This window comes from Myodes glareolus, chromosome 13 (assembly GCF_982192425.1).
Source record: "Myodes glareolus chromosome 13, mMyoGla1.1, whole genome shotgun sequence".
NCBI lineage: Eukaryota > Metazoa > Chordata > Mammalia > Rodentia > Cricetidae > Myodes > Myodes glareolus.
In genome coordinates this window covers 26922808-26949400 of record NC_142038.1, presented here as the reverse complement: position 1 = coordinate 26949400, position 26593 = coordinate 26922808, and the positions used below count along the sequence as shown (strand labels likewise).

At 46.6% G+C, this 26593-nt stretch overlaps 2 protein-coding genes across 5 annotated transcripts in view; one reads left to right on the top strand and one right to left on the bottom strand.

Annotated features, from left to right (window-relative positions):
* The window catches only part of Pde6a (phosphodiesterase 6A), a 62946-nt gene extending 54220 nt beyond the window's left edge, over positions 1 to 8726 (top strand). The window contains exons 18-22 of the mRNA XM_087896026.1: positions 2144 to 2207; positions 2445 to 2519; positions 4499 to 4582; positions 6078 to 6225; positions 7941 to 8726. Coding sequence (XP_087752152.1) covers positions 2144 to 2207; positions 2445 to 2519; positions 4499 to 4582; positions 6078 to 6225; positions 7941 to 8017 — 448 coding nt within the window. The 3' untranslated portion in view covers positions 8018 to 8726. The remainder of the gene's footprint in view (positions 1 to 2143; positions 2208 to 2444; positions 2520 to 4498; positions 4583 to 6077; positions 6226 to 7940) is intronic.
* Positions 8727 to 11359: 2633 nt separating this feature from the next.
* Positions 11360 to 26593, bottom strand: part of Ppargc1b (PPARG coactivator 1 beta) — a 112228-nt gene continuing 96994 nt past the window's right edge. For 2 of the 4 annotated variants that reach the window (XM_087896024.1, XM_087896022.1), the window contains 3 exons: positions 25497 to 25621; positions 19495 to 19649; positions 11360 to 18548 (listed from right to left, as the gene is read on the bottom strand). In XM_087896024.1, coding sequence (XP_087752150.1) covers positions 18448 to 18548; positions 19495 to 19649; positions 25497 to 25621 — 381 coding nt within the window. In that variant the 3' untranslated portion in view covers positions 11360 to 18447. The remainder of the gene's footprint in view (positions 18549 to 19494; positions 19650 to 25496; positions 25622 to 26593) is intronic. The other 2 variants (XM_087896025.1, XM_087896023.1) reach the window with 1 other exon arrangement.

The following is a 26593-nucleotide window of genomic DNA, read 5'->3' as shown; positions in this document are numbered from 1 at the left end:
CATGAGCCTTCCAACCCCATGCCTTGTACAGCACCTGGGACTCTAGGACACATCTGGTGGGGGGTGGGGACAGACACGGACCGCAACACCATCTTTAGGGCATGAGGTCTGGATTGGCTATTCTGGGGCTACGTGGCCTTCTTCTAGTCCATGAACATACCAAGTCTGCCTATAAAACACGTGGACGTGTTTCCCAGTCTCCGGGCGCGTTTCCACATGACACTTCAGCCAAGTAAAGCAAATATCTTGTACTCTTCTGAAGCCACACCTGTGGTTTTAACCTGGGGACAATGGCAAGGACTAGGAGGTGATAACTCTTGCTGCACAGCTGACACTTTATCTGCCTGATCTGTTTACTAAGAAGCTTTGTACGTGTCCACACCTAACATTAAACACAGGGCACGCATTCCGAGGTTACTACCAAGCATGAAGGCGTTTCTATGAAACATGCGCATTTCTGAAAGTTTATCCGCTTAAGACTTAACGACTAAAAGTCACATCACGGAATTAAAGAGTTCATTTAAACTTGTTAATGTTTTATGAGTGACCCAAGAGGCCTCCTAGACCAGCTGATGTAAAATGTTCCCTATACAGATGGTCAGTTATAATCAGGCTACGGGGAGAGCTCAAGCTCAGACAACAGTAAAGCCCTTATCGCGCAAGCACAAAAACCCAAGTTCTGATCCCCAGCACTCATGTTAAAAAGGAAAAAAAAAAGCACTGAATTATACTGTAATCCCAGATTGGGGGAGGCAGAGACAGGAGGATCTCTCAGGCTTTCTGGCCAGCCAGTGTAGCTGAATTAAGCTCCAGGTTCAGCAAGAGACCCTGTCTCAAAATAAATAAATAAAATAAAGCAGAAAAGCAACTGGAGAAGTCTGTCCTCTACACACACACGCAACACACATGCACCGGCTGACACACCTACATGTGTATACACAAAGTATAAACTCACACACTCAAATAAAGAAAATGTAAAAATAAGGAAAGTTGTCTTTAAAACAAAAATTCTGAGCTGAAAACTTGGTTCAGAGCCCAGCCTTTCCCCACTGTTCGCTCCCCTCCAGTCCCTGCACGTGGGTCTCACTGAGTCAGGCTGAGCCTGCTTTCTGTGCTTCATCTGTGCCCAGCATGGCTCTAGGTGAGCCCCTTTCTCCTCTCTTCTGTGGTTCCTTCCTGCAGCACAGCTCTGAGAAGATGACTTCAGACTCTGAGCTTTTAGCCGTCCCTTCTCCCCTCACCCCCGTCCCACACACACTTACAATTCAACATGAACTTTAACCTCAAAGCCCGGGGCTGCTCACTGTGAAAGGGTCTCCCTCTGTGGCCCCAGTTCTTCCCAGTCCCAGTCCTTCTACTCTCTACTGTATCCACTGTGTAGGGATTCACGGCCTGCACTGAACCTGGGGTTCTCAGTTGGCTAGTCGGCTGGCCGATGAACCCCATGGGTCCTCCTGACTCCCCACTCCCTTACCTCCAGGGCTTGGGTTATAGGGATATCACACCACACCTGACTTTGTGTATGGGTGCTGGGGATCAAACCTCAGGTCTTTATGCTTGCAGGGCAAACATTCTAGCGACTGAACCATCTCTGTAGCCTGACACCCTTTTTACTTTGGGAAATAATCTATTAATCTGTGCGTGATAAGCAATGCCAGATAGGAAGTGGTGTTTGTGTGTCCGGCAAAGTGCAGACTCATCCTGTCTTTCTGTAAGATGGAGTCACTCAGGACAAGGTCCACTCTGAGAAATCAGTTTATATAATATAGGGTAAACTTAGAGCAGGGCCCAGCCTGATCTCAACAGTAATACACACCCAGTGTGTTCACCACACATACACACCATATCTGGGTGCTGCAGGCTGATATTCAAGTTCATTATCTCATTTAGTCTTGTATCTACTCTATAATAGAGGCACCATGATCATTACAGATAAGAAGAGAGGATTAGGGAGGTGAAACCAATGGCAAATCTCTGATTATATACAGAGACAGGATTCAACTCCAGCAACAGGGAGGGGAGTGAGCCCAAAATGGTGACGTTACCTACTGGGAAGGGGGCAGAGGAAAATGAGGGACACTGAGTTCGTCGGCATCTGTAGCTTTAAATGGCTTTGGACTGACAGAGAGTATTCTGTGCTCAGGGCCATGATGATGACCGCCTGTGACCTCTCAGCCATCACCAAACCCTGGGAGGTGCAAAGCAAGGTATGGACGCTTTCTATCCTGGCAGAGAGGGGGCTCAGTTTGCTGACCACAGTTAACGAAGCTGGACCCTTTTAGCCCAACTCTACTTTCTTGGTCACTCCAATGACAGATAGGAGTACCAGGGAAGGCGGGGGGGGGGGGGGGTTCCCCTTTCACTGAGCTTGAAACACAAGTGAGGTGGGAATGGGGGCAGGAGGGTTTGGGTTCTGCACATGTGACTGGGTCCATCTGTTGCAGGTAGCTCTGCTGGTGGCTGCTGAATTCTGGGAGCAAGGTGACCTGGAGCGCACGGTGCTGCAACAGAATCCCATTGTGAGTAGAGAGGGGGTGTCAGCCAGTACAATTTCTTCCCGACCCAGAGACGTGATTAATGACACAGGGCTGTGGCCTTACCTCGGGATGATCTTTCACCAGCATAGTGGTTCTCTGAGATGGTACATAGGCTGCATTCAACCTCATTCCTTGAGAACAGAACGAGGACCAGAAATGCGTGCGCTAGCTACCATTACTCACCCGCCTGCAGTTGGAGGGCCTTGCTGTCAACATGTGGGTCCTTAGCACCCTCAGCTAATTGGAGCTTGGCCAGTGGACACCAAACTGATTGCTCTTGATACAGGAGTGTAGGATCACTTACCCTGGCTCTGTTCTAGCTGTACAGAACCAGCTAGGGGAAGCCTATCTACCTGAGAACTTATCTCACCACTGAGAGCTGATTTGACCGGGTCAGTCAGCTGGCTTCTGACAGTTAGGAACTGTCTCCAAAGCGTGGAGTTCTGAAGAAAGCCTGGGGAGGGTGAGTAAAAAAGACAAAACACGGACGGGAGACAGACTGAACTCTAGAGTGCCTAGGGTGTGTGGATCACCGTATCAGCCCTCAGCAGGAGTCCAGGGAGAGGGAAAGGCAGGTGGAACACAGAGAGTGTGGAAAGGGGTGCTAAGAACCCCAAAGATTTGTTGTCTTCTCTCCTCCATCCTCTCTTGGCTTGCATTTTCCTGTCTCAGGCAGATGTTTAGGATCAGGGCAAAAACCAGTCACCTTCTTTGCCAAAATATCATTAAGAATGGCCTCTAGACCACTTACTAATCTTCTCCTCTGAAACCCCTTGAACTGTCATAACATACATTGCTCTCGGCACCACTGTCTTCTTTGTTTGTTTTAATATTTTACAATGCAGACTGAATAGTTAGCGATCTCCTTGTACCATTAGCCAGAGTCAACAATTAACAAAACTTGCCTTTCTTGTTTTACCCACTCTGCCCAATGCTCCTCCCACCCCTTTCCTTTGGACTCGGGTATTTGATGTGAATCCCAGACTCGGCCATTTCTTCCTAAATGCTTTATCACTAAGAGAGAAGATTTGATTACAGATTAAAAAAAAAAAACCACAAAACAAAAACCAAAAAACAAAAACCAAAAAACAAAAACCATAGCTAGAGTCATCACCATTTCATGCTTACAACACCAACAGCAATGCTTGACCAGTGGCTCATTCCCAGTCTCTGCTCATTTTCTCTGAGAGAGAAAAAGAATTCTGTTGATTTGCCCAAATCAGAATCCAGACAGTGTGACTCCAACTCTGAAGTCTCGTGGAGGCAGCAACAGGCTGCCCTAGCCTTCCTTTCTTCTTCCCCTCTCTCCCTCCCTCCCCCTACCTCTTCCCTCTCTCCCTCCCTCCCCCTACCTCTTCCCTCTCTCCCTCCCTCCCCCTACCTCTTCCCTCTCTCCCTCCCTCCCCCTACCTCTTCCCTCTCTCCCTCCCTCCCCCTACCTCTTCCCTCTCTCCCTCCCTCCCCCTACCTCTTCCCTCTCTCCCTCCCTCCCCCTACCTCTTCCCTCTCTCCCTCCTTCCCCCTACCTCTTCCCTCTCTCCCTCCCTCCCCCTACCTCTTCCCTCTATCCCTCCCTCCCCCTACCTCTTTTCACCTTCACACCATTGTTAAAGATAGTAGGTGTTTGTATAGTACTTCCCACACTCTTGGCTTGGTCACTTATACTAGATATGCTAGGGTCATTAACACATTCCCCTGTGTATTCTATATTTTCTCCAAATTGCTAGTCAAATCTAGAAACCTGGTGAGTTTAGAATTTTATTTTATTTTATTTCTGAAATAGTGTCTCACACATCGAAGGTTGGCCTTTGACTCACTATGTATCTAGTAGGGTGACCTTGAACTTGTGATTACAGGCTTGTACCACCATTCCTTTTTTTTTTTAAAAGCAAGACTGTTTCTTAGATTGTGTGAATCCCTACTATTGCCCCATGTCATTAACTCTTTCTCTCCCATGACAGCCCATGATGGACAGAAACAAGGCAGATGAACTCCCTAAGCTTCAAGTTGGCTTCATTGACTTTGTGTGCACCTTCGTCTATAAGGTAGGCTTCCTAGAGTCCAGGGGACAGCAGGGATAACGAACCCTGGAAAGCATAGGAAAATTTTTACCTCCAGTGGCACTTGTTTCTCAGGACAACTCTAAAGAGGGAGATGGTAGGTACTTTTGGCTGAAGCCTGGAGCTTGGTTCTTCCTGCTCGCTCAATAAAAACTCGCAGGACAAATGGCTAAGCATGCTTTTATGACACAATGTCATTTTTCTGTTGGCCACATTATACACAAGGAGCGAGAGGTCAGAAAAGAGAAGCATCTCTGAAGTCACCTATGCAGCAGGACTGGAGCTGGGGCACCTACCACCCAGGCCAGGGCTTTCTACAGTATGAGCTGTAGTTCCTTTATAAGGAAGAAGAACAAATGATCCCAGAGGGGCCAAGTATCTATCTTGTTATACAGACCAAGTAGGGCCTTCTGGTCAACCAGACAGCATGGCTGATGCTCACACTGCCAGCAGTAGTGTTAGCAATGGGGATGCTGGGCTTCATGTTACTGACTTAATCCCAGCTACTCTTGGATAGGTGCAGCTACTCCCCTTCTATCTAGATGAAAGTGAGCTTTGGCAATGACTGTCCCAAAGTCACATCGCTTCTGGGAGAGCCTAGACCACAGCTTAGGCATCTCTGGGCACACTAGACCTTGACTGCCCCCTACTGCAATGGACCTTCCTCAGCTCAGCAATCCTACTTTGCCAATCTGCAACCCATTCTCTCACCTACAAATGCAGCAGTGATGAGACATCTCTCATGGAGTGGGGGGTGGAGGGACTCAAAAGACCCAAGGAAATAAACTGCCCAAGGTGTTATTCAACCCCTAGAGTTACAGGAGTTTGCACGAATCATCTCAATAACCCAGTTCTACTCAGTGAATATTTATGACATATTTATGTGTCCAGACCTTGGCTCTGTTAAGCCAGAACCAGCCAAGGGGACGAGGCAGCCAGGGTTCCTCCATCTCTAGGTCTCATTCTCTGGAAGAGGCAGGCAGAGGGAATCATTATAAGGAAGTGGGAGTTGATTAGAGAGGACTTTGGGGACATCCAATGGGGATTCGGTTTACCTAGGGGAATTAGAAAAGGTTTCCCTGAGAAAGTATTAGGGAAGTAGGAAGCTCAAGGGAAAGGGGAAGGATAGAGCGTTCCAGAAAAAGAACAGCTGTAGGAAGTCACAGGTGGGAGGAAACACTCATGAAGTGAGACTTGGGGTGCCTGGAGCTTCTGGATGGTGAAAGGGGATCAGGAAATGGCACGCAAAGACTCACATTTCACCCTGAAGGAACGGCCGTGAGGAAGGCTTCAAACAGGGGAAGGAGGAGCTCCCTAGTGCCAGTAGGTATGAGGGGCAGCTTACGCCAGTGCCAGGCAGAATGCACCCTACCTTGAGCCAGGGTCCTAGAGCAATGCCCCTGCTTTATAGTCTTGCTCTCTCTCTGTCTCTCGCTTCCTCCATCCCTTGCACTGTCCCTCCCACACGTCTCCTTCCCAGGAATTCTCCCGTTTTCATGAGGAAATTACACCCATGCTGGATGGGATAACCAACAACCGCAAGGAATGGAAGGCACTGGCTGACGAGTACGAGGCCAAGATGAAGGCACTGGAGGAGGAGAAGCAGAAGCAGGAGCCGGCCAAGCAAGGTGTGCAGAAGAGGCAAGGTGGAGTCCCGGCCAGGCACACAGTCAGCGTGCAGTCCATTTGGGCCTGGACTGTTGTCTCCATTCTGTGTGGGAGGGTACTGAGGTTGCTGGAGGCAAGATATGGCAGTCAAATCACGCAGTCAGATGCATGGCAGAATCTGGTCCCTAGAGAGAGGCTGAGGGATGCTAGGATCCCACCGTAGAACGTAAGGTAGATTCTAATTCTAAGCCTGCAGACGTTTTTGCCTAGAATTTTCAGTTAGAAGGAATTTTAAAAGCTGACGTTACAGTTGCTTGTTTATTTGAATCCCAGCTTTGCCACCATGAGGTTTGGCTTGTATACTACTAGTGAAAGATGGCCGAGCATAGGGACATAGGCTTGTAATCCCAGCAGAAACAAGAGACCTTGCCTCAGTAAGTGGAAGGAAGAACTGACTCCCAAAAGTGGTCCTCTGACTGCCACATGAGCTGTGGCATGTGTGCCCTCCAACTAATAAATGCAAAGAGGGAGAGATAGAGAGACAGAGAAACAGCCTGTGTGCTGGAAGAGAAGTTAGTCAGGGTAGAGCAGAGACATCAGGAAACCAGAGCATACAACTGACCCTAGCTTCAGATGGAATTGTCTGTCCCAGCTCCCCGCACAAGGCACTCCGCCTCCGCCAGGCTTGCCATTTCTTTGTGTGCTCTACTTCCTCATAGGACTTGGCTTCTTGCCCCTGTCACACGATGTTTGAGTGTCTGAGCACATGATCCTCTGTTCTCTGCATAGACACTGTTGGTCCCCAGTTCTTCTATGGGTAGGCTGGGGGTGATTTAAAAAGAACAATTTCAAAGATTGGGGACACCCTTGCTGTCTCTCCAGGGTGTCTTATATAACACTGCCCTCATGGGTGGGTTTAGCTATTGCAAAAACTATGTTTGTGGAAATACAGGGCCCTACAGTTTTTCCTTTCTAAAAAGAGCAGGACTGGGAATTCATCATGTTGACCCCCAAACTCTTCTATGATTTTTGTCCTTGTTCTTTGGTTTTGTTTGAGACAAGGTCTCACACTGTAGCCCAGCCTGGAACTTTCTGTGCAAACCAGTCTGTCACTGAATTTAGGGCAATGTTCTTGCCTCTGCCTCCTGAGTGCTGGAATTAAAGGGCGTGGTCCACCACACCCAGAACAAATAGTGTCTTACAGAGTTGTGACCATAGGGTGACATTGGTTCAAGGAAACAGTCTAAATGAATGAATACTAAGCAAGTGCTTTGTCCCTAAGCTATGCCTCTAGCCCAGGAGCTTGTCCTTAAAATATGAAGTTTTTGTCCACGTTTTAAAGTTGGGACACCCCAGATGTAAACAAAACAAAACAAAAACAGATTGCCAACTTTTCTTTTTAAAAAGTTCAGATCTGGCCACACCAGTAGACATGTTTCCATGATCGTGGCTGAAGCTAAACAATAACTTTTCTCTTGGTGTTCTCTCCCCCATGTCAGTTCCCACAGCTCCCTGTGCCACACAGGCATCCGAGCCATGGTTGCCATGTGTCCCCCTGTGCTACTTCTCAGCGGGGAAGCACTTCTGGTCTCCCTGCCTCTCCTGACCCCACCCCCACCCCACCCCCACGGTCTGCTCTCTGCTCAGGCCAAGCCTTGAGCTTCATCCAAACAGGTCAAAAGCGAGTTTGCTGCAGCTCCCGCTGACCCGCCTTGGGCTTTCCTGTCCTTCACAGCTGCTTCCGGGAACCAGGCAGGAGGAAACCCCAACCCAGGGGGCGCACCTACATCCAAGTCCTGTTGCATCCAGTAGCTGAGGGCACGGCTGGCAGGGGGCACAGCCCTCAAGAAGGAAGGGATCGCCCAGGCCAGTGGAAAGCCATACATCTTCTCGGAAAGTTAAAGAATCAGGAGTTGAGAACTGATGGGAAATACAGCAGGCATCTGTATCATCAAGAGGTTTTAGACATTGTTTTGTTGCAGTTTTGGTTTTTATTTTTATGTTTTGTTTTAGACAGGAACTTGCTGTGTAACCCTAGCGGTCCTGGAACTCGCTCTGTAGACCAGGCTGGCTTTGAACCCACAGAGACCCACCTGCCTCTGCCTCCTAGTGTGGGGATTAAAGGCATGTACCACCATGCCTGGGTTTAGAGATTGTTTTTAATCTTGAAATGTCTATTGAGTTTAGCCCTATATTCCAGACTTCATATTTTGACTTACTTTATTTTTTGTTCTTATAACGCTTTAATTCATATAAGTTCTTATAATTTAGTGTTTATCATAATTTTTTTGCTAATTTCCAAAAACAGAGAATTATACCTCAAATACCCATAAACTTAACCCCAGATTTGAACATCAAGCTGTGGTTCTATTTGTTTCATGTGTTTTTACATTCATTTCCAAATTTCCCCCTTCCCCTCCTTCCTTTCTTCCTGGATCCCACCATGTAGCTCAGGCTTGCGTTAAACTCTCAGCCTTCCTACCCACGACTTAGCTGGAATATTAAAGGTGACTTCCACACACATCATTTCCCTCTGCTATAGTCTTTAGGAGAATTGTGCGTCTCTAAAGGTCCCATGTAATCCCCACACTAAGGAAAGAAATGGGAAGAGCAGGAGTTTAAGAGGTCCTGGTCTAGACAGTTAGACCCTATCTCAAGGAGAAAGTCACATACCCTTAAAGGGACAGAGCATTTTCCTAACACGACACTGTCACATGAAGAAGGTGAAGGCTTCATACTGGCTGTGGAATATATTCTGACGAGCTGCAAATGGAGGAGTGGGGGCTTTAGCGGACAGCTCCTCCAGGGTTTTCTGCAGTTGCAGGATATTCTGCATTTCTCAAGAGAACTGATGCCTGAGGTGGAAAAGCCTGCCATTTTGCCTAGCATGGGTCCACTGTGCAAGGCTATTTAGCTCCAGCCCCCCCCCCAGGTCCTTGCTAGTCTTATATCAATGCTTTATACATAGAGATCAATTTAGAGTCTGTTTCTTTGAACCAATGTCCCCCCCTATGGTCACAACTCTGTAAGACACTATTTGTACTGGGTGTGGTGGACCACGCCCTTTAATTCCAGCACTCAGGAGGCAGAGGCAAGAACATTGCCCTAAATTCAGTGACAGACTGGTTTACGCAGGAAGTTCCAGGCTGGGCTACAAGTGTGAGAGACCTTGTCTCAAACAAAACCAAAGAACAAAGACAAAAATCGTAAGAGTTTGGGGGTCAAAATGATGACTTAGCAGGTAAAGGCTCCTCCTCCTAGACCTGATGACCTGAGTTCTGTCCTAGGACCTACTTACACAAGCACACACACTACATACGTAACAGCAAATAAAGTGATGGTGTGCTTCAACTTAATCCAGTTTTTATATATTGAATTTAGTTGTCCTGTTTCTTTTTGCTTGCTTTCTTTTTACTTAAGGCCTACTTTTTATTCTTGAATTTTCTATTGATTTCGGTTGGCGATCTTCTGTTCAACAGGCCCTTTTGACTTAAAAATGGACCAAATCTAAGTATGCCAGCAATGCCTGGCAGAGTTAGCATCCATACAGTTGAAACTGGTGAAATCAACAAAAGATCCTAAAAGTTGTTCACCCACCAAGTACAAACAGCTGTCAAAAGTATCTGCCATCCACCACTCACACTGAAACTTTGTTTCTATTGTTCCCCGCCCCCAGCTTTTTAAAAGCTCTAACAAAGGCCAAACTGAAGGTTTAGAGAGATGCCTTGCTCTACCCAGAGGCTGTGAGATTAGCTGGGCTAGTCAACACCCCCACTGTGTGCTGGCACAGGCAGCTGGTGTAACCTGTCAGCACCCATTTCTGTCCCTTTTATTAGTGACTTGCTGCAAAGACAGGGTCGCTGCCCCTTATTCTGTTAATCTTTTCTATCCCCTGGTGTGGCCCACAACACCCCACTGCCTTCTATCAAACATCTCTTCCTCCCCAACTGAGGGACTGGTTCTGCAGAAGCTGCCTCAAGAAGAAGGAAGTACATATCTCCCTCCAAACTGTTTATGGACCACAAGCCTACTCTAAAGGCCCTTTTTAAATAAAGCAGGAAACTGAAGGCCAGAGAGTGGAGGAGTAGGGTTCAAGTTCCAGCCCAGGTCCCTGGACTTCTTCCAGAAGTTGTTCAAGATCAGAGAACATTGCCTTTGGCACAGACAGGCTGTGACTTCCACTGCTGATCTCTCTGGGCCTCGGGAGCACGCGTCCTGTCCTGTTAGGGCGGGATGTGCCTGGACTCCGATCTTTTAACCTTGAGCTGTGTTTTCAGTTCTGTTGTAAGTGGCATTAAGGACACTGGTTTTTCCAGCAGAGGCTTGTCCCTAAGCATGCTGTGTTTAGTCACTAAGCACTAAGTGGCAAGGAGAAGAGAGATGTCTCTACTGGAAGAGAAGTTGCCCTGGAGCATACAGCATCAGTCCTGCTGGGCTTGCTTTTTTTTTTTTTTTTTTTTTTTTTTTTTTTTAGGTTACTCCAAATTTCATGTTCCAGCGTGGAAACAGTTTTACAAAGTTTTTAAAGTGTTACAGAATAAATAGAGTCCTAAGTCAAGGCAAGTTTAAAACACACCAGAGAATCAGGTACAAGATGAGGGCATCTTTTCTACAGGACAAAACGCCGTCTGACGACATTCTTGGCTTTAGGGCTACTGGAAGCTAGTGTTCTCCTAAGTTAATAGATACTAAAAGGACTTGATTTTTGTCACTATATCTGATGAGGTTGGAAGAGCAGCCTTGGGCTGAGACCCAGTATGATTCTAACTATGCTCCTACTAGTCACAAGGATGAGGCCGGAGGATTATAAGTTTGAGGTCAACTTGAGGTACACAGTAAGTTCTGAACTAGACTGGGCAACTTAGTGAGACTCGGTCTCAAGAGGAAAATAAGAAAGTATAGCGGTCTAACACCATGGTACCAACACACAAGACCTTGGATTCAATTCCCAGCATAAAACCAACCAAACAAACAAAAAAGCCCAAACCCAACATCGGCCAGGACTTTTTCTGAGGCAAGACTGGATCTGGATTCTCTCCTTCACTTGGTGAATAGAGTGTTGTTGTCCCGTCATCCCCCCAACATCCCCCCCCCCGCCCCAACCCCCACAATTAGTTCACAGGACCAATAAAGAAAGACACCCCTGGGCAGGACTGTGGGTGGTGTTTTTTAATTTCCATAGTGTATTTGTTCAGTTTATATATAAGCAGATCACATCACTATTTACAGTACATGAGCATAGAGATTCTACAGTCTTTTGTGATGTAAACAATAGCTCCCAGCAGGGGCCGAGAAAAGAAACCAGTTCTGAAGTATTTACAGACGTTAAAATAGAACTTTATAGTCACAGAATAATAATACGTAGAGCAATTTGGTTAAATTATCTACGAAACTATAGACTCTGACAATGTACAAAGACAGGAAAACAGTTTCTCATTTAGAAGGTAAGACAGATAAATCACACCGGAAATAAAATAGGGACAATGACAACCACAATAATTAAGAGCAAAGAAGTCTTCTTCCTCGCCGCTCACGGATAAAGTATTTATATAAATAAGGACACAACCCAACGAAATGGGAAAAAATATATAAAAATCTTCTACCAATTAAAAAAAATAGCAAAACTAAAAACTCGATTTTCAATCATTAGCAGTGTCCTTTAAAAAATTAAATTTTAGCTTCTATTATAAATAATAAAGCAGATGTGTCCCTCTGTATAGGTGAAATTCTTGCACCTTTCTCAAGAAATGCATCAATACAACACACACACACACACACACACACGCGCGCGCGCGCACACACACGCACAAGCACCCGCACCCACAAACACAACCTTACATTCACATACTCCAGGCTACAGTTACCTTGTTGAGCTCCCTAATACATAATGCCCCCTACAGTAGAACCCTGGGTATGACAAAAACCTCTCAAGTTTAGCCATTCCCTGGTTTGACCCTGTCACAGAGCCAGGGAAAGCCCTGGCTCCCTATTGCTCAAAATTCTCTAGGCTGCTGGTCACACTAGGTCACACTAAGAGAAAAGGGTTTTGAGTCCAAGATTTGGAACTGCGGGGAGGGAGCACAGGAACTACCTTGCCCAGTCGATTAAGGCTAGCTACTGATTGCATCTGCTAACTGGGGCTTGGGAGCTAGGGAGTCTTGTCTTCAACCTCAGCAGCTGCTTCTCTTAGAAGCCTGTGCTCAGGCCCATGATAACAGGACTCAGGAGCCAAGGAGGCAAGCGTGACTCTCTGTACTTGACAGCACTGCAGACCGTCGGAGGGTCATCTTCCCCAGCAACCACCTGGAAACCCAAGCGCTCCACTGCCCTGTCCCATGGACTCCCCAGACCATGCTCCCCATGAGATCTCCAACCTGTTTCAACTGGAATCAGAACACCCCTTCAGAAACCAAGGTGGGAATAATTTATGACTTATTATTCCTAACACAAAAACGCCTGACAAGATTTTAAAATACAAAATACAAAAAAAAAAAAAAAACCCTAAAACAAAAACAAGAACAAGAACAACAACAAAAAACCTGTTTGGCTATTCAGTGGACCATATCAAAGGTCATGGCCAGGGCCCCTTCTCCCCTAATCCTCATACCCAATTTCTTCGCTTGCCCCAAAGGTACCATGTAAGCTACCTAGCAGAGGTTCACTTAACAGGGTTGGCAGCTTGGCTGCCAGTATTGCAGTTAGAGTAAACCACACCGGACACCTGGACACAGGGTTCAACCCCATCTCCTCTACCACAGGATAACCAATGCATTTTTCGCACTGTATAGGCATCTAGGTAGTTGCTGATGTTCCGAGTTGGTACTGAACACGTAAAACAACTCATTTGTATCATTGAGTTTCATTGCCAAGCTAACGTTGGCCGCCATGGTGACTGATCAAAAGACCTTAAGTTTTGCCTTCCATCTTGGTGGCCAGTGGACACCAGTCTTTGACCACTAGACTGGTGACCACACATTGATAAGGCAAAGTGCTGGCTAATCCCCTCCACAAGGACACTACCCAAGGCCAGCGAAAAGGAGCAAGGAGGCTTGCTGAGGCTTCCTTGGAGAATCCTTTGACAAAAAAAATAATATGGCACAGAGGGGTTGAAGTCACATGAATACCTTTCAGAGGAGCTGTTGTACAGTAGAGACAGATCATCTACAAAATCATAGGTTGCAAGCCCCTCCATTTGGGTATTTGGATGTCCGTACTCCTTCTGACGTGCAAGGCATCCTGATGAAATGGCTTTGTGAAGATCTGTCTCCCCAAATCCCAAAGGCTTGGTCACTGCTGCTTTACCGTTAAAATTCAAAAAACAAAAGCTGCCCGAAAACATATGCAGTGTGATCCATGCCTCCTGTTGCCCCATGTGTTTTTACAATCATTTGAAAGCAATGTGTGAAAACTGTCTAAGCTGAGCTGTTTGGGGAAACAAGTGTATTGCTAGTATTGTCTGCAAGCAAGCAAGAGACGGCCAAGTGGTCACAACATTCAGATTAAAAGCTGTTCGGTGGGGACGACGACAAGGCTAACGCAAGACTGGAAGTTGTCAACGAGCCTGATGAGGGGTTAATTCCTTACCATCCCCACAAGGAACTATGGCTTGGGTCTGTCCTGGTAAGCTAGCCTCTTCATGTTAGGCACCTCAGCCAGGACTATGTGGATCTCATCCTGTTGAAGGCTGACGACCTTGTGGAAAGTGTCTCACCCCTGCCCCCAGTACATACCCTGAGCTAGACAGAGAGTGGAACTCTGGGCTCCCCTGGCTTCAGGGTGAGAATGCTTTTACCACTGGATAGTTTCATTTGCTAGCTCAGGGAACAGGAGCCAAAGGTCAGACAGCAAGTAAGAAACTTAGAGTGAAATGATTGGGCCACAAAGTGTTGCAATTGTTGCAATTGGCTAGGCTGTTTTTTTTTTTCTTTACAAAAGTGGGTACCAAGATATAAACCCATATCATTCTGTTTCTCGGGCTTCCAGTGAAGAGGACGGCCAAGGACTGGCTAGGTGCAGACTCTCTCAAAGCTACTGCCTTGAAAGATGCCCGTTTTCTCCCTCACGCTGGCCCCGTCCCTATCCCCTCACCCAGCCTTAGGACAACACCTCACACAGATAAAGGATACACGTATTTGCCAGAGGAGAATGTGGAACAAGGCGGAAGTGCCAGGTTTCTGAAAGTGCTTTCATTAACTAGTGCAAGTGCCTGATTAGCTACTTCCCGGATGTCCCGGGCCAGCAGCTAGCATCAGGAACACCCCGCCCACACTCCCATCTGTTCTAGGTCAAGGCCATTTCTGTACGTGAAAGTTTTTATCCCAGGCTCTCCCTGCGCTTACCCTGTATCCCCAGACTCTTCAAACAGCCCTGGAGCTCCTCTGAGTGCAAAACCCTCAGGAATTTCGAGCACAGCATCGTCAACATATTGCACATAAGTACTAGTTAGTTTCCTTCTGCCCCAGTGGGAAGGATGAAGGCATCCCTTTTTCTTTGGCAAATGACACCAACAGGTTCACTCTATTTACGACTACACACCCAATCCCTTTCCACACATGACCCTGGGATATGGCTTTCTCAAAGTGATCTCAATCACTAAAGAACAAATGTCAAGAAAAATACTTTTGACCTCAGTGAATCACATCACATACCCTTTAGGGTGACCCGGGTTCAGAGAGAGGTGCCCTGCTTCTGCAGCAGTAGGATCAGCTGAGAGGCAAATTGAACTCAAGGACTGGGACAGACACCGCCCCCCCACTAGAGCTGGCTGCGCATGCCAAAAGAGCTGTCTGCACTTTCTCTCCATTTCCTACCTGCACAGTGGCCTTTGGCCTCACAGCTTCCCCCAAAACACTGACCTCTAAGGCTTGAGGTCACAAAAGACATCTTACTGTAAAAGTCTTCTCACATTAGGATTTGAGGGTCAAGTCTTTGTGGCGGGCTTGGAGCGCTCCTCCCACTCCTGGAGGCTTGTTATCCATCAGATGATACAAGATCAACAGATAAACACAGGCATAGGATGGGCACTCCCTGACTCAAAGCATTTTTCTAGTGGGGGCCACAATGCGTGTCAGGGGGGATGGGAGTAGGGACCTTAGCTGCATTCCTTCCTCTCACATCACCTGTTTGACGCATTCTCCTTCAGTAACCAGAGTTGTGCCCTACCCCTACCCCAGAGGACTATGGTTCAGCCTTATACTGACCGAGGAAGGAGATGGAAGAATTCCACTTAGTGGTTGGATTGGACATTTCTAGAAAAATACCAGCACAGCACAGAGATGACATGGAGCTTGTCCTCGCCGGGCGACTGCCAACACAATCTATATGAAGCTGTATGGCGATCACACATAAACATCACTGAGACGCATTAGGACAGCTACAATGAGATGGTTGCCAGTAAGTAGCAGCTGCTCCCTCTGGGTTCCTCCTTGATTCGATGGAAAAGCGATCAAGATGGTCTCGTGGTCTCGGAGGGGGCCTGACCATCTCCTTGGTAAATTATATGCAGCACCGAGTGAATCTTCCAGAGAGAGATCATCTACAGGGCTGGTCATTTGCAGAGCTGGGAGCCTGTGTTTATGAGAGGGTGAGTGGAGAATACTAGAAACTAGCTCCCAGCATTGACCTGTGGTATATCGGGCATCAGTGCCAGGTTCAAGGCTCTGCTCTGCTCTAGAGCCGACATCTAAGTGACTTTGAGGGAACAGACTGAGCAGCTCAGTTAACCCTGGCTGGGGAAAGAGAGACTTAACTGTTTGCTAAGAATTTGTTCTTTTACCTCAGTAACCATTCTATACCCATTTTCCACGTGCCCACCATATGCTGGGCAATGCACAGCTATAAAGAATGTTTGGGCCTGTGCTGTGAAAAGTCCTGTTTTGATCTATTGATGAATTGATTGCTATTAGCGCCAAAGGAACTCGAACCCAGGTCCCCTGGCACAAGGGCGTTAGGCGCTCTTAGCCGCTGAGCTGAGCCACCGCTCAAGCTGCTCCCTTTTTGTATCTATCCTTAGGAGCCACCAATTAGATTCCTGTTTGCTATTTCACCTTCCCCTCTCTATACTCTTGTGTTTTACAACAGTATTGGGAAGTCTTCTGCCAAGCAATGGCTTCAAGGGCATATCTCCTCTCAGGGATCAAGTCATGACAAGGATGGGTCAGCATAAAAACCAGCCAGCATATGGCTCTACAATGGTAGTTTTCCAAAGACTACCACTACATCAGGATGTCAGACAAATGAAACATCAACCAATTAGTAATGCCTGACCAGAGAGAACACTGTTGAAGATTCTAATTGCACAACCAGGCTAAAAAAAAAAAAAAATTAGTGTTACGATCAATTAAGTATGTCTGCATTGACCAAGGATATGGGAATCACGACTGTGACTAGACACTGTTGAAGCCGAAGCTAGGACATCTGCTGTCCAATTGTACCCCTCAGTCTATTTCACAGAAAAGGAAACTGGGGTTTAGGGAGGCCAACAGATTTGACACCCAGATCCTGTTTTCCTATTTCTGCTAAAGCTAGTCTCTTCCAGCCTTATCAATGGGTGGAGAATTTTCCCAACACCAAGTATTAAGATCAGGGTTCACTTTCTTTACTGAGGTATTTGAAAATCTAAAAAAAAAAAAAAAAAAAAAAAAAATCAACCACAAATTCTCAAAGGAATAAGCCTGGCATTAGCAGCAGATTAATTTAGTTTGGTGAATTTGATGAGTTATCTACCTTCAAACTTTCTTATTTGGCAGATCATTGGGGGAGAGGGAGAATGAAAGAAAGAAATGTCACAAGACCAAGGAGGAATTGATCTATATATAATGAAGCATTAGAATGGATACTCTGCCTAGCTGCTTCTCCCTCATGAAGGGCCCCTAGGATATGACTTTGACAGTAGTCATAACAGTTTGAAGAGGAGCCCACCATGAACGCCCCATGGGAGTGCCTTGCCCACCCCCCACTCTGTACCTTTACAGAGGAGGGACAGTAAGGGCAGCAGCAGGATAGGGGATGGTCTACCAGTTGCCCTCCCTGCCCCAAATGACTGCTCCTAGGTGAAGTCTGTGTACCACTTGTAGGTGTCTCAAAGCCTTGAGGGGTATCCACAGGCAGTGCAAGTCGCAGGACACAGAGGACCAACGCTGAATGGACCTTGGATTTGCCTTAATGCTGGTGAGTCAACTGTTGACCTAATTCTCCAACAAGCTGCTAGGCTGCTCACCTCAGCTAACTCCACTCTTCCAACCTCTGGCTCTTGCATCTTTATGCTGACTGCTGCAGGAGGCTGGAGCCTGGGAGTCAGGAGGCTTGGTGTGGGACACTGCTCTGTATGTTCTCTGGCCATGGGACCCTGGGCAAGATACTTCCCCTCACAGGGCGCTGTCCTCTCTCCCTGTGGAATGGGTCTAACACAGCTTGTTCCACCTTCCCTACAGGCACTCACGGCTCTGAGCTCTCCAGACAGACACTCTCCAAGTGTGAGTCGGACAGGGGAAAGGGATTCTCATCACAACTTGAGTGGAACTCACTCAAAATAAAAGATACCAACCAGGGCTTGGTAGAGCATACCTGGATACCTCTCTCCACTCTTCCTACTTGTGACTGCAAGCCAATTTTTCCTGGGGGATGTAGTGGCCACCCAGCACCTCTAGGACTACATGACCAGGGGAGCAGCGCAGCTCAGTAGCAAACACCTCATGACAGTGCATAGTTAAACAATCGAGGAAGCAATACGATAACCCCAGGCACAGTATATCTGAGCCATAAATACATTTGCTTTAAGGATATACTTTTTTTTTCTTCAATTAAAAATGAGTTTCTAATCCTGATTCTACTCACGAGTAACAATTTCATCATCACACACTACAGACAGAAGATGTTATGGGGAACATAGCTCAAGTCTACAGAAGGAAGTCAGTCGGGCGGGAGGGGCAGAGGATGATTGACAGCACTTGGAGGTGCACCCAGGACGATCCGCTGGAAGCGAGGGCACTAATGTGGCAGTGGAACATCAACGCCATGGAAACTCACGGACGGAAGCAGCTTTGTTCAATGTAAACATTGATTTGTTTTTAAAAGGAAACAACAGCAGATTCAAGTCTCTCTCTCTCTCTCTCACGTGTGTTCTCTCACGCTTGCGCATTGGCTCGCTCTCCTTCTCATATACTTATTTCTTTGAAAACGTAAACATATTGGAAGGGCCTTGTCTGAGGTATTGAGGTATTCCTCGAAGGTTAAGGCTGATATCAATGCAGGCTCTGCTGGGCCTCTTTCAGTAAGCTGTCAAAATCCATGGCTTCATACTTGCTTTTCCCAGATGAGGGAAGGACCTCTTCTGATGTGGGATCTGTGGGTCGGTGAGAGGTAAGGTCGGTGAGAAACTCAGTCCCAACCAGCAAACCTGCCACTGAGGGCGGGCCTCACAGAGCTGGGATGGCCAGGGTGTCACAGTGCAGGAATGGGTACTACCATGGTATCAACTGTCATCCCGCTGTGACCTTTCTACCATGTTGACAAGATCTCAAGAGTAGCCCTGCAGTAGAGCAATGGGTCCCTGAACAGAACACCCTACAACTCGTTTCCAGCCAACTTCTTAGAAATGGACTTACGTCAACACCCTCCACCAACTAGTAATACTGTGAGTTCTCAGTCCCAGCTAGCAACACTGTTACTACTCCTTCCCACCAACTAGTAACGGATTAGTAACACGATACAGTGTTGCTAGTCAGTCACAGAAGAATGCTAATAAACCTATCTCATGCAGACGGGCAACAGTCTCATAATGGACTGTAGTCAGGTGGAGTGTCGCCTGACCTGGGACCCACCTAGCTCTCCTGATACTCAACGCTGTACCTTGAAGGCTACCATGGGCTCTCCTCTACAGGTCGTGTTTCTTGGGATTTGACCAACTTGGACACAAACAGCAAGGGCATGATGACGGTGCAGGAACACTGTCACCTATTAATGGCAAAGCTGCTGCCTGTTCAAGGGTCATCACGGAGTGAATGTAAAAAAGTAGGACAGCCATGGTGCTGCTGAGCGGCTGAGGGCACCGACTGCACCTTCCTGTAAGAGCAGGAAGGTGACTGTGTGGTTAGAGTCACTCACAGGACCAGAGGCCAGAACAAGAGCAACATGGCAGCCACAGGCAAAGGGACTGCAGAGTAACAGCGGGCAGGAGCTTGACTTAGGGCCATGTCCAGAGGGGTCTTCAGTCTAGGTGTCATTAAAGGAAGGCATTGTGCCTCATGTTCTGGGACTCGTTAGAATACAGTTAGGATTTGCTCTCTTACCGTAGTCAGTGTATCTGGGCCAGCGGAAGTGCCGGAGCCCTCCATAGCTCAGGTGGAAGGAGGGCTCATTGCGCTTCCTCAGGGTTGCGCCGTTCCTCAGGGACAGGGCAGCATGCTCCGAACACCGGAAGGTGATGACGCCGTGCTTCTCACCTCTGGAAGAAGAGGATAGGATAAGAGAGGGTGTTTCTAGGCCAGTCTGGTGGACATCAAAAGAGCACACATCATAGGATGAGGAGTGGAAAACCATGCTGCATGCCTTCTCACCGATGAGGGACAATGACATTTGACAGGCCAGCCTCTGCAATGTGATGACAACAGGATCAGTGGGACCGCTGAATGTTGCTGGACACCGTGTATTGTCACATATTCAGATGACTGTGTGAAGGGGTGTTGCCATGACTTCCTCCCCCAGGGAAAACAGGGCCCGTGAAGTTCAGGGTTCCACCCAATGGCATGTAGCTCAGCAGGGACTCTCACAAATCTCTTGATCATGAGGCCGATGCTCTTAACACTCCCCAATCCCCCTCATCACTCCTCTGCTTCTGCTATGCCTCCTCCCCATCCATTCCACTCTGCCATCCTCTAGATGTGGGTCTCAACTTTCCTAATGCTGCGATCCTTTAATACAGGTCCTCATGTCGTGGCCCTAAAATTATTTATGTGACCATAAAACTCTTTTCATTGCAACTTCATAACTATAATTTTGATACTGTTATGAATCATAATGCAAATATCTGATGTGCAGGATATTTGATATGTGACCCCTGTGAAAAGGTCATTGACCCCCCAAAGGGGTTGTGACCCACAGGTTGAGAATCATTATTCTAGTCCCTTTAAAGACAGCTTTAGCCTTCGTTTCCTTGACTGCCAACTTGTCCTTCACTTTATCTAATACTGTTGATGTTTCTGACCCATCTTAACTGGTACTGATGGCACCTGTTAGTTTGCCTGTCCAGTCACCACTCCCTACCTCGAGAGAGAGAGAGAGAGAGAGAGAGAGAGAGAGAGAGAGAGAGAGAGAGAACATCAAGTCACAGGACAGTACTTTCCTGAATGTAGTAATTTGCTCAAGGATGAACCTAACAGCCAAAGCTAAATCCCAGAGGCCTATCCCAGATGTCTGCTGGAACAGCGGGAGTGATTTCTGCTCCCCAGGTGCTGCTAAGACATGAGCTTAGAGCTCTAGAAGCAAGCCTGCCTAGGGAGGATTCAAGGCAAGGCAGACCACCAGCCAGCAATGCACTGATAGTTCAGCTCAACCAAGCAGCCAAGGGTCCTCTGACACCCAAACTGCCTGAGCCCCTATGACTCAGGGTAGGCCAACAAGGGGAGTCTTAACAAACATCTATAGGAATCATCAGTACTGACGCTTGGCTCCCTCAGGGCCAAACTTGAACCCTTCTGCCTCTATGAATGTCTGAAAATACTTATCTGTCCAGACTCCCCTGAAGGAGTCTATACACTTGAATAATCCTAACAAACTGAGCTTTTCTTTGGAGATCACTTTGTTTTTCTGTGTTATGTCTGCACGAAATCATGAAAACTGCATAAAACTTTGCAAACTTCTGTTTGTGTAGTGACTTAAAAAATGTGGCCAAACTTTATAACATAAAAGTTACCATTTTAACTGGACAATTAACTGGACAGTTGAATATTATTAAGTAGACAGACATTGTTGTATATCGAGTCTCTAGAAAAACGTTTCATTTGCTTTGTTTTCCTGAGATAGACCTTACTGGATAGCCCAGGCTAGGCTTGAACTTGATCTGTAATTCACACTGTCCTCAAATTCTCAGTCTTCACCCTTCCAGCTTTCCAGGGCTGGGACTGCAGGTGTGTACTGCCATACCTGGTGTGATCTACAGAAAATAGTTCATCTTCTAAGTAGTAAACCTAGAAAATCCATTAAGTAGTATTTCCATTTTACCCCTGCACCTCCAGCAACAATCATTTCATGCTTTGTTTCTGTTAAGTATTTAAGTGTAAGCATAGCACCATTGGTTTTCTTCTGACTAGCCCATTCCCTTATCATACTGTCTTAATGGATATCCACACATATTCATCTATGTGAAGCATGTTTTGCTTCTTTCTTAGGAGTGCATAATACTCCATTATGCATACATACTTCATTTGAATTATTCTCACCTCTCTGCTGTTGTAAGCTATGAACATGGGTGTCCTATCTCTTTGCAATCCTGTTTGTAATTCTTTTAAATATATTACTATATACCCATATGTAGAATTGTTAGATCACATAATAGTTCTACACTTATTCTAAAAAAGTGTTATAATGTTTTCCAGTATTAGTGATGTCACCTTATATTCCTCTAATACCTTACATGGTGTGGTTTAAACAGGGTAACCCCCACAAACTTATGCATTGGAAAGCTTGATTCATAACGAGTGGCACTGTCAGAAGGTATAGTCTTGTTGGAGAAAGTGTGTCGCTGTGGAAGTAGGGTTTGAGGTCCTATGCGCTCAAGTCTGGCTAGTATAATACAGTTTTCCCTTCCACTGACTGTGGATCGAGATGCAGGGCTCTCAGCTCCTTCTCCAGCACCACGTCTGCCTGCACACTGCCAAACAATCACTAATTAAATGTCTTCCTTATATGTCAACTTTATAAGAGTTGCTATGGTAATGGTGTCTCTTCACACCAATAGAAACCCTAACTAAGACAAAAGTCGGTACCAGAGACTAAGGTGTTGTTGGGTTAGGCCTGATCATGGTTTTGGGACTTTGGATTAGGAAAGCAGTGGAATGCTGCTTAATGAACCCATCCTAGTAGTGTAAGACTTTAAGACAATTCTGAACCCTCTCAGCTTCTGTGCCTCAGTGCTTCCCCTCCTCCCCTGGGAACCGAGGACCTAACAGCTACACATGCACGTACCCAGTTCCTGAACAATTACCCATACACGTATGTTTTGACTCAGTCCCCTGGGAAACAGGGTCAAAATGACCTCTTACCTCATCTGATCTGACAATAGCTCTCCAGCCAATTATTGGTATTAGCCCTTCTCGAACAAGCCCATCATAATGGTCAAGGAACAACCCCTCTTGTTTCTATGGGGCCTTCTCCTTTAAAAGTAGATTGTACCAGCTATTTGAGGTCTCTCGGCTTCCCGAATGCTGAGGGACCCTGTCATGACAGGATTAATAAAATCCTCATGCTTTTGCATCGGCTGTGGTGTATGAGGTGGTCTCTGGGGGCGACTCCTTCTCGGGTTGGACACTAGAGTCCAACATTAGGAACATGGAAGACAGTGGTACTAAGGGTGATTTGAACTATGGGGGCCTGGATCAAGAGGTTTCAAAGGAGAAGAATTTTAGTGTGTTGCCTAAATCATTCTTGTGATATTTTGGCAAAGAATGTGCCTGGTTTTGCCCTTATCTGAAGACGCTGCCTGAGGCTAAAGTTTTGGATTAATTCCATTGGCAAAGGGAATCTCAAAACAGCCTAGTTTAGACTCTGTCGTGTGGTTACTAGTGTTAACACTTATAAAGATTTATAATGTACAATCTGAGGAAGAAAGGAATACTAGAAAGTGAAATGAAGCTAAATACTGTGTCCAAGGAGATAAACAGATTAAGAAATGGAATACAGGGAATGGTGACCTCAGGGCAAGATTCCATCCAGCTAAGATTCCAACTTGCAAAAAGGAATTAAAGAACACCTTAGGCCCAGGTGTGATGCTGTACACCTTTAAGCCCAATACTCAAAAGGCGGCAAAGGCTGGGAGATTTCTAAGTTTGAGGCCAGCCTGATCTACAGAGCAAATTCCAGAATAGCCAAGTTTAGGCAGTGAAGTAAATCATCAAAAAACAGAAAATTAGTGAAGATGTAATTGAATGAGGAGGCAATGTTCCAACCCCAGCAAGCATCAGAACTTGGTAGCTTCAGCCAGACAGTTCTGGCTTTAGAGTCAAGGACAGAAGAAAGGGATTATGGATTCTCCCTCCATGACTAAGGAAACCCCAAGGTCAGGTGTGTGTCAGGGGTGTCCCTGCATGGAGGCCTAGAGAGGCCATGGTGCTGAAGCTGTGAAGATGAAGCCTGGATTGCCTTGGAGACCCCAAGATGTTGGAGATGCCAGAGCCATGGGATACCTGCCAAAGAGAGCTGCTAACAGGGAGTGGAACCAGGCCAAGAGAGAAGTGTGTTGTCAACAAAGCTGACTGGAGTTGGAGGTCTGAAGAGTGCTTCTACATCAGACATGGAGATGCAGAGTTTGGAGTTTGCCCAGCTGTGTTTTGGTCTTGCTTACTTACAGTATTTCCTTACTATGCTCCCTTTCCTCCATTTTGGAATGGTAATGTATATCCTGTGCCACCCTATTTTGGAAGTAGTGATCCCTTTCTGATTTTTTCATTCAATAGGGGATTATAGTTTAGAGACTGTATGAATCTCAGAAGAGACTTTGAACTTTGGACTTTTAAATATTGTTGAGACTATGATAGACTGTGGGAACTTTTGAAGTAGGACTAAATACATTTTGCATTATGTTATGGATAAAAGCCTATGGGGGCCTGGGAGTGGAATGTGGTGATTTGAATGGGTATGGCTCCCTATAGACTCATGGGTTTGAATGCTTGGCCCATAGGGAGTGGCACTATTGGGAGGTGTGTCTTTGTTGAAGAAAGTGTGTCACTGGGGTGGGTTTTGTGGTCTCAGAGGCTCAAGCTAGACCATGTTGCCTCAGTTGCTCTTCCTGCTGCCTGCAGATTCAGACGTAGAACTCTCAACTTCTACAGCGCCATGTCTGCTGGCATGCTACCATGTCCTGCCATGAAACCTCTGAAACTGTAAGTCAGCTTTCCTTTATTAGAGTTGCTGTGGTCATGGTGTCTCTTCACAGCAGTAGAAATCTGAATTAAGACACATGGGCTTCATTTTTCCCACATCCTTCCCAGCTCTTCTTTATTTCAATTTTAATAGTAGTATGCTGGTTCGTTCCTGTCGACTAGAGTCATGTGGGAAGAGAGAACCTCAATGAAGGAACCACCTCCATCAAACTGACCTGTCGGGCATTTTCTTGATGGATGATTGATGTGGGAGGACTCATCCTACTGTGGGTGGTACCACTCAGGGGCTGGTGCTCCGGGATTGTATAAGAAAACTGAACAAGCCACAGGGAACAAGGATAATGAGAAGCACTCATCCATGGCCTCTGCTTCAGTTCCTGTCCTCACTTTCTTTCATGATAGAGTAAGCAGTAAGCAGAAATAAACCCTTTCCTTTAGGTCACAGTGTTTAGCATAGCAAGGGAAAGCGAACTATATCAGTAGCCGTCAAAATGGAGACGAGATATGGAATGACCATTAAACAAGAGAAGACTTTCTGGCTAACACTTTTTACTATGATTATTGTTAAATCAGGATTTAAAACTCCTTAATAACTTACTTTGCAGGCATGATAGCAGATAATTTGGAAATACTTTTCAATCAGTGGCATCTATAGCGAACTTTTTTTTTTTTTAAGACAACTTAACTTTTGGTGGATTCCCTTACAGATAAACATCTGCTCCCCTATGTTCATGAGGACAAGCCAGGGTTGCTTAGCAGACTGCAGCCCCAGGACTTGCTGCAGAGGAAGGGAGGCTGTTGAGTAAGGTAGAGATGTGTCACAGTGAGGTCGTCAAACAAGGGCATCTTCAAGCTGCCTAAGGGCATTTTTGTGGCCGCGTGGTTGTCTACACAAAAGCCTTGACATGCCCAGGGGCTTCAGCTCTCTTCCCTGTTAAATTGGCAGAGATCTTCCAGAAAGGAAAGCAGAATGGCTGGGTTTTGGTAGTGCCAGATGTTGAGATGACAGAATGCATGGAAATGAGCTGGCACTGGGTCACGTGTCAGCGGGATTCATCATGGTCCTTCTCCCACCTGTACCCCTCCCAGCCCCTGCCTGCTCCCACTTGGAACAGCTGGTCCTAACTCACCTCTTACCCACACATCCCTCCCAGCCCCCTGTGTTCTCCCACTCAGAACAGCTGTTCCTAACTCACCTCTTACTTCTCCTCAGCACCTGGCACTCTACGATCTCGCCGAACACCTCAAAGCGCTTCTTTAGTTCCCGAGAACTCATGTCGCTGGAGAGATTTCGAATGTATACCACGCGGCCTTCGCCCTGCTCAAGGAAGAGGATGGAGAGGAAGCCCATTATTATTCTCATGGAGTCTCTGTTTAGGCCTGGCTGAGCAGCAACATTGCTGGAGTCAGAGAGAGGATAAAAGATAAAATGGTGGCTCCTATGGCCTAATGGTCGTCTCATTAGCTCCCCTTCTGGTGTACTCTGACCCCAACAAACCAGTTGGTTTTCTTTTGGGTTTTGTTTTCTTTTTTTTTTCTTTTTTTTTCTGAGACAGGGTTTTTTATAGCTTTGATGCCTGTCCTGGAACTAGTTCTTATAGTCCAAGCTGGCCTCGAACTCACAGAGATCTGCCTGCCTCTGCCTCCCGAGTGCTAGGATTAAAGGTATGTGCCAGCACCACCCAGCAAACCAGTTGGTTTTGAACTGACAGAAACCAACCTGCCTCTGTGGATAGAGCCCTACCTCCCAAGTGCTGGGATTAAAAGCATATGTCACCATGCTTGACTTTACCTGTAGTTTTTTGGGTTTTTTTGTTTTTGTTTTTGTTTTTTATCTTTGTTTTGAGACAGGGTTTTCTCTGTGTAACAGCCCTGGCTGTCCTGGAACTTGCTCTGTACACCACGCTGGCCTTGAACTCAGAGATCTGCCTGTCTCTGCCTCCTGAGTGCCTGGCTTTACCTGTCGTCTTAAGTACCTGTTACACAGGCTGTGCACCCACACACCCACCTTCCGAAGCATGGCAACCAGGGAGGCTGTTTATCCTATTGTGTTTCTGTTATACCTTCTCTCCCTCCTTTCTAGGGCTATGATGTAACTGGCAGGCTCCCAGTACAGCTTTGTGGGCAGCCCTGGTATCTAGGGACAGGCTCTAAAAGGATCCTCCAGGTGGTTGAAAGATGGAATCGGCCTGTTGAGGGACCCCATATGAAGCATAAGGACCCAACTCTCCTGTGTACAGATGAATAAACTGAGGCTCAAGGAAGCTGGCCACTGTCCAAGGTCACACAAAAG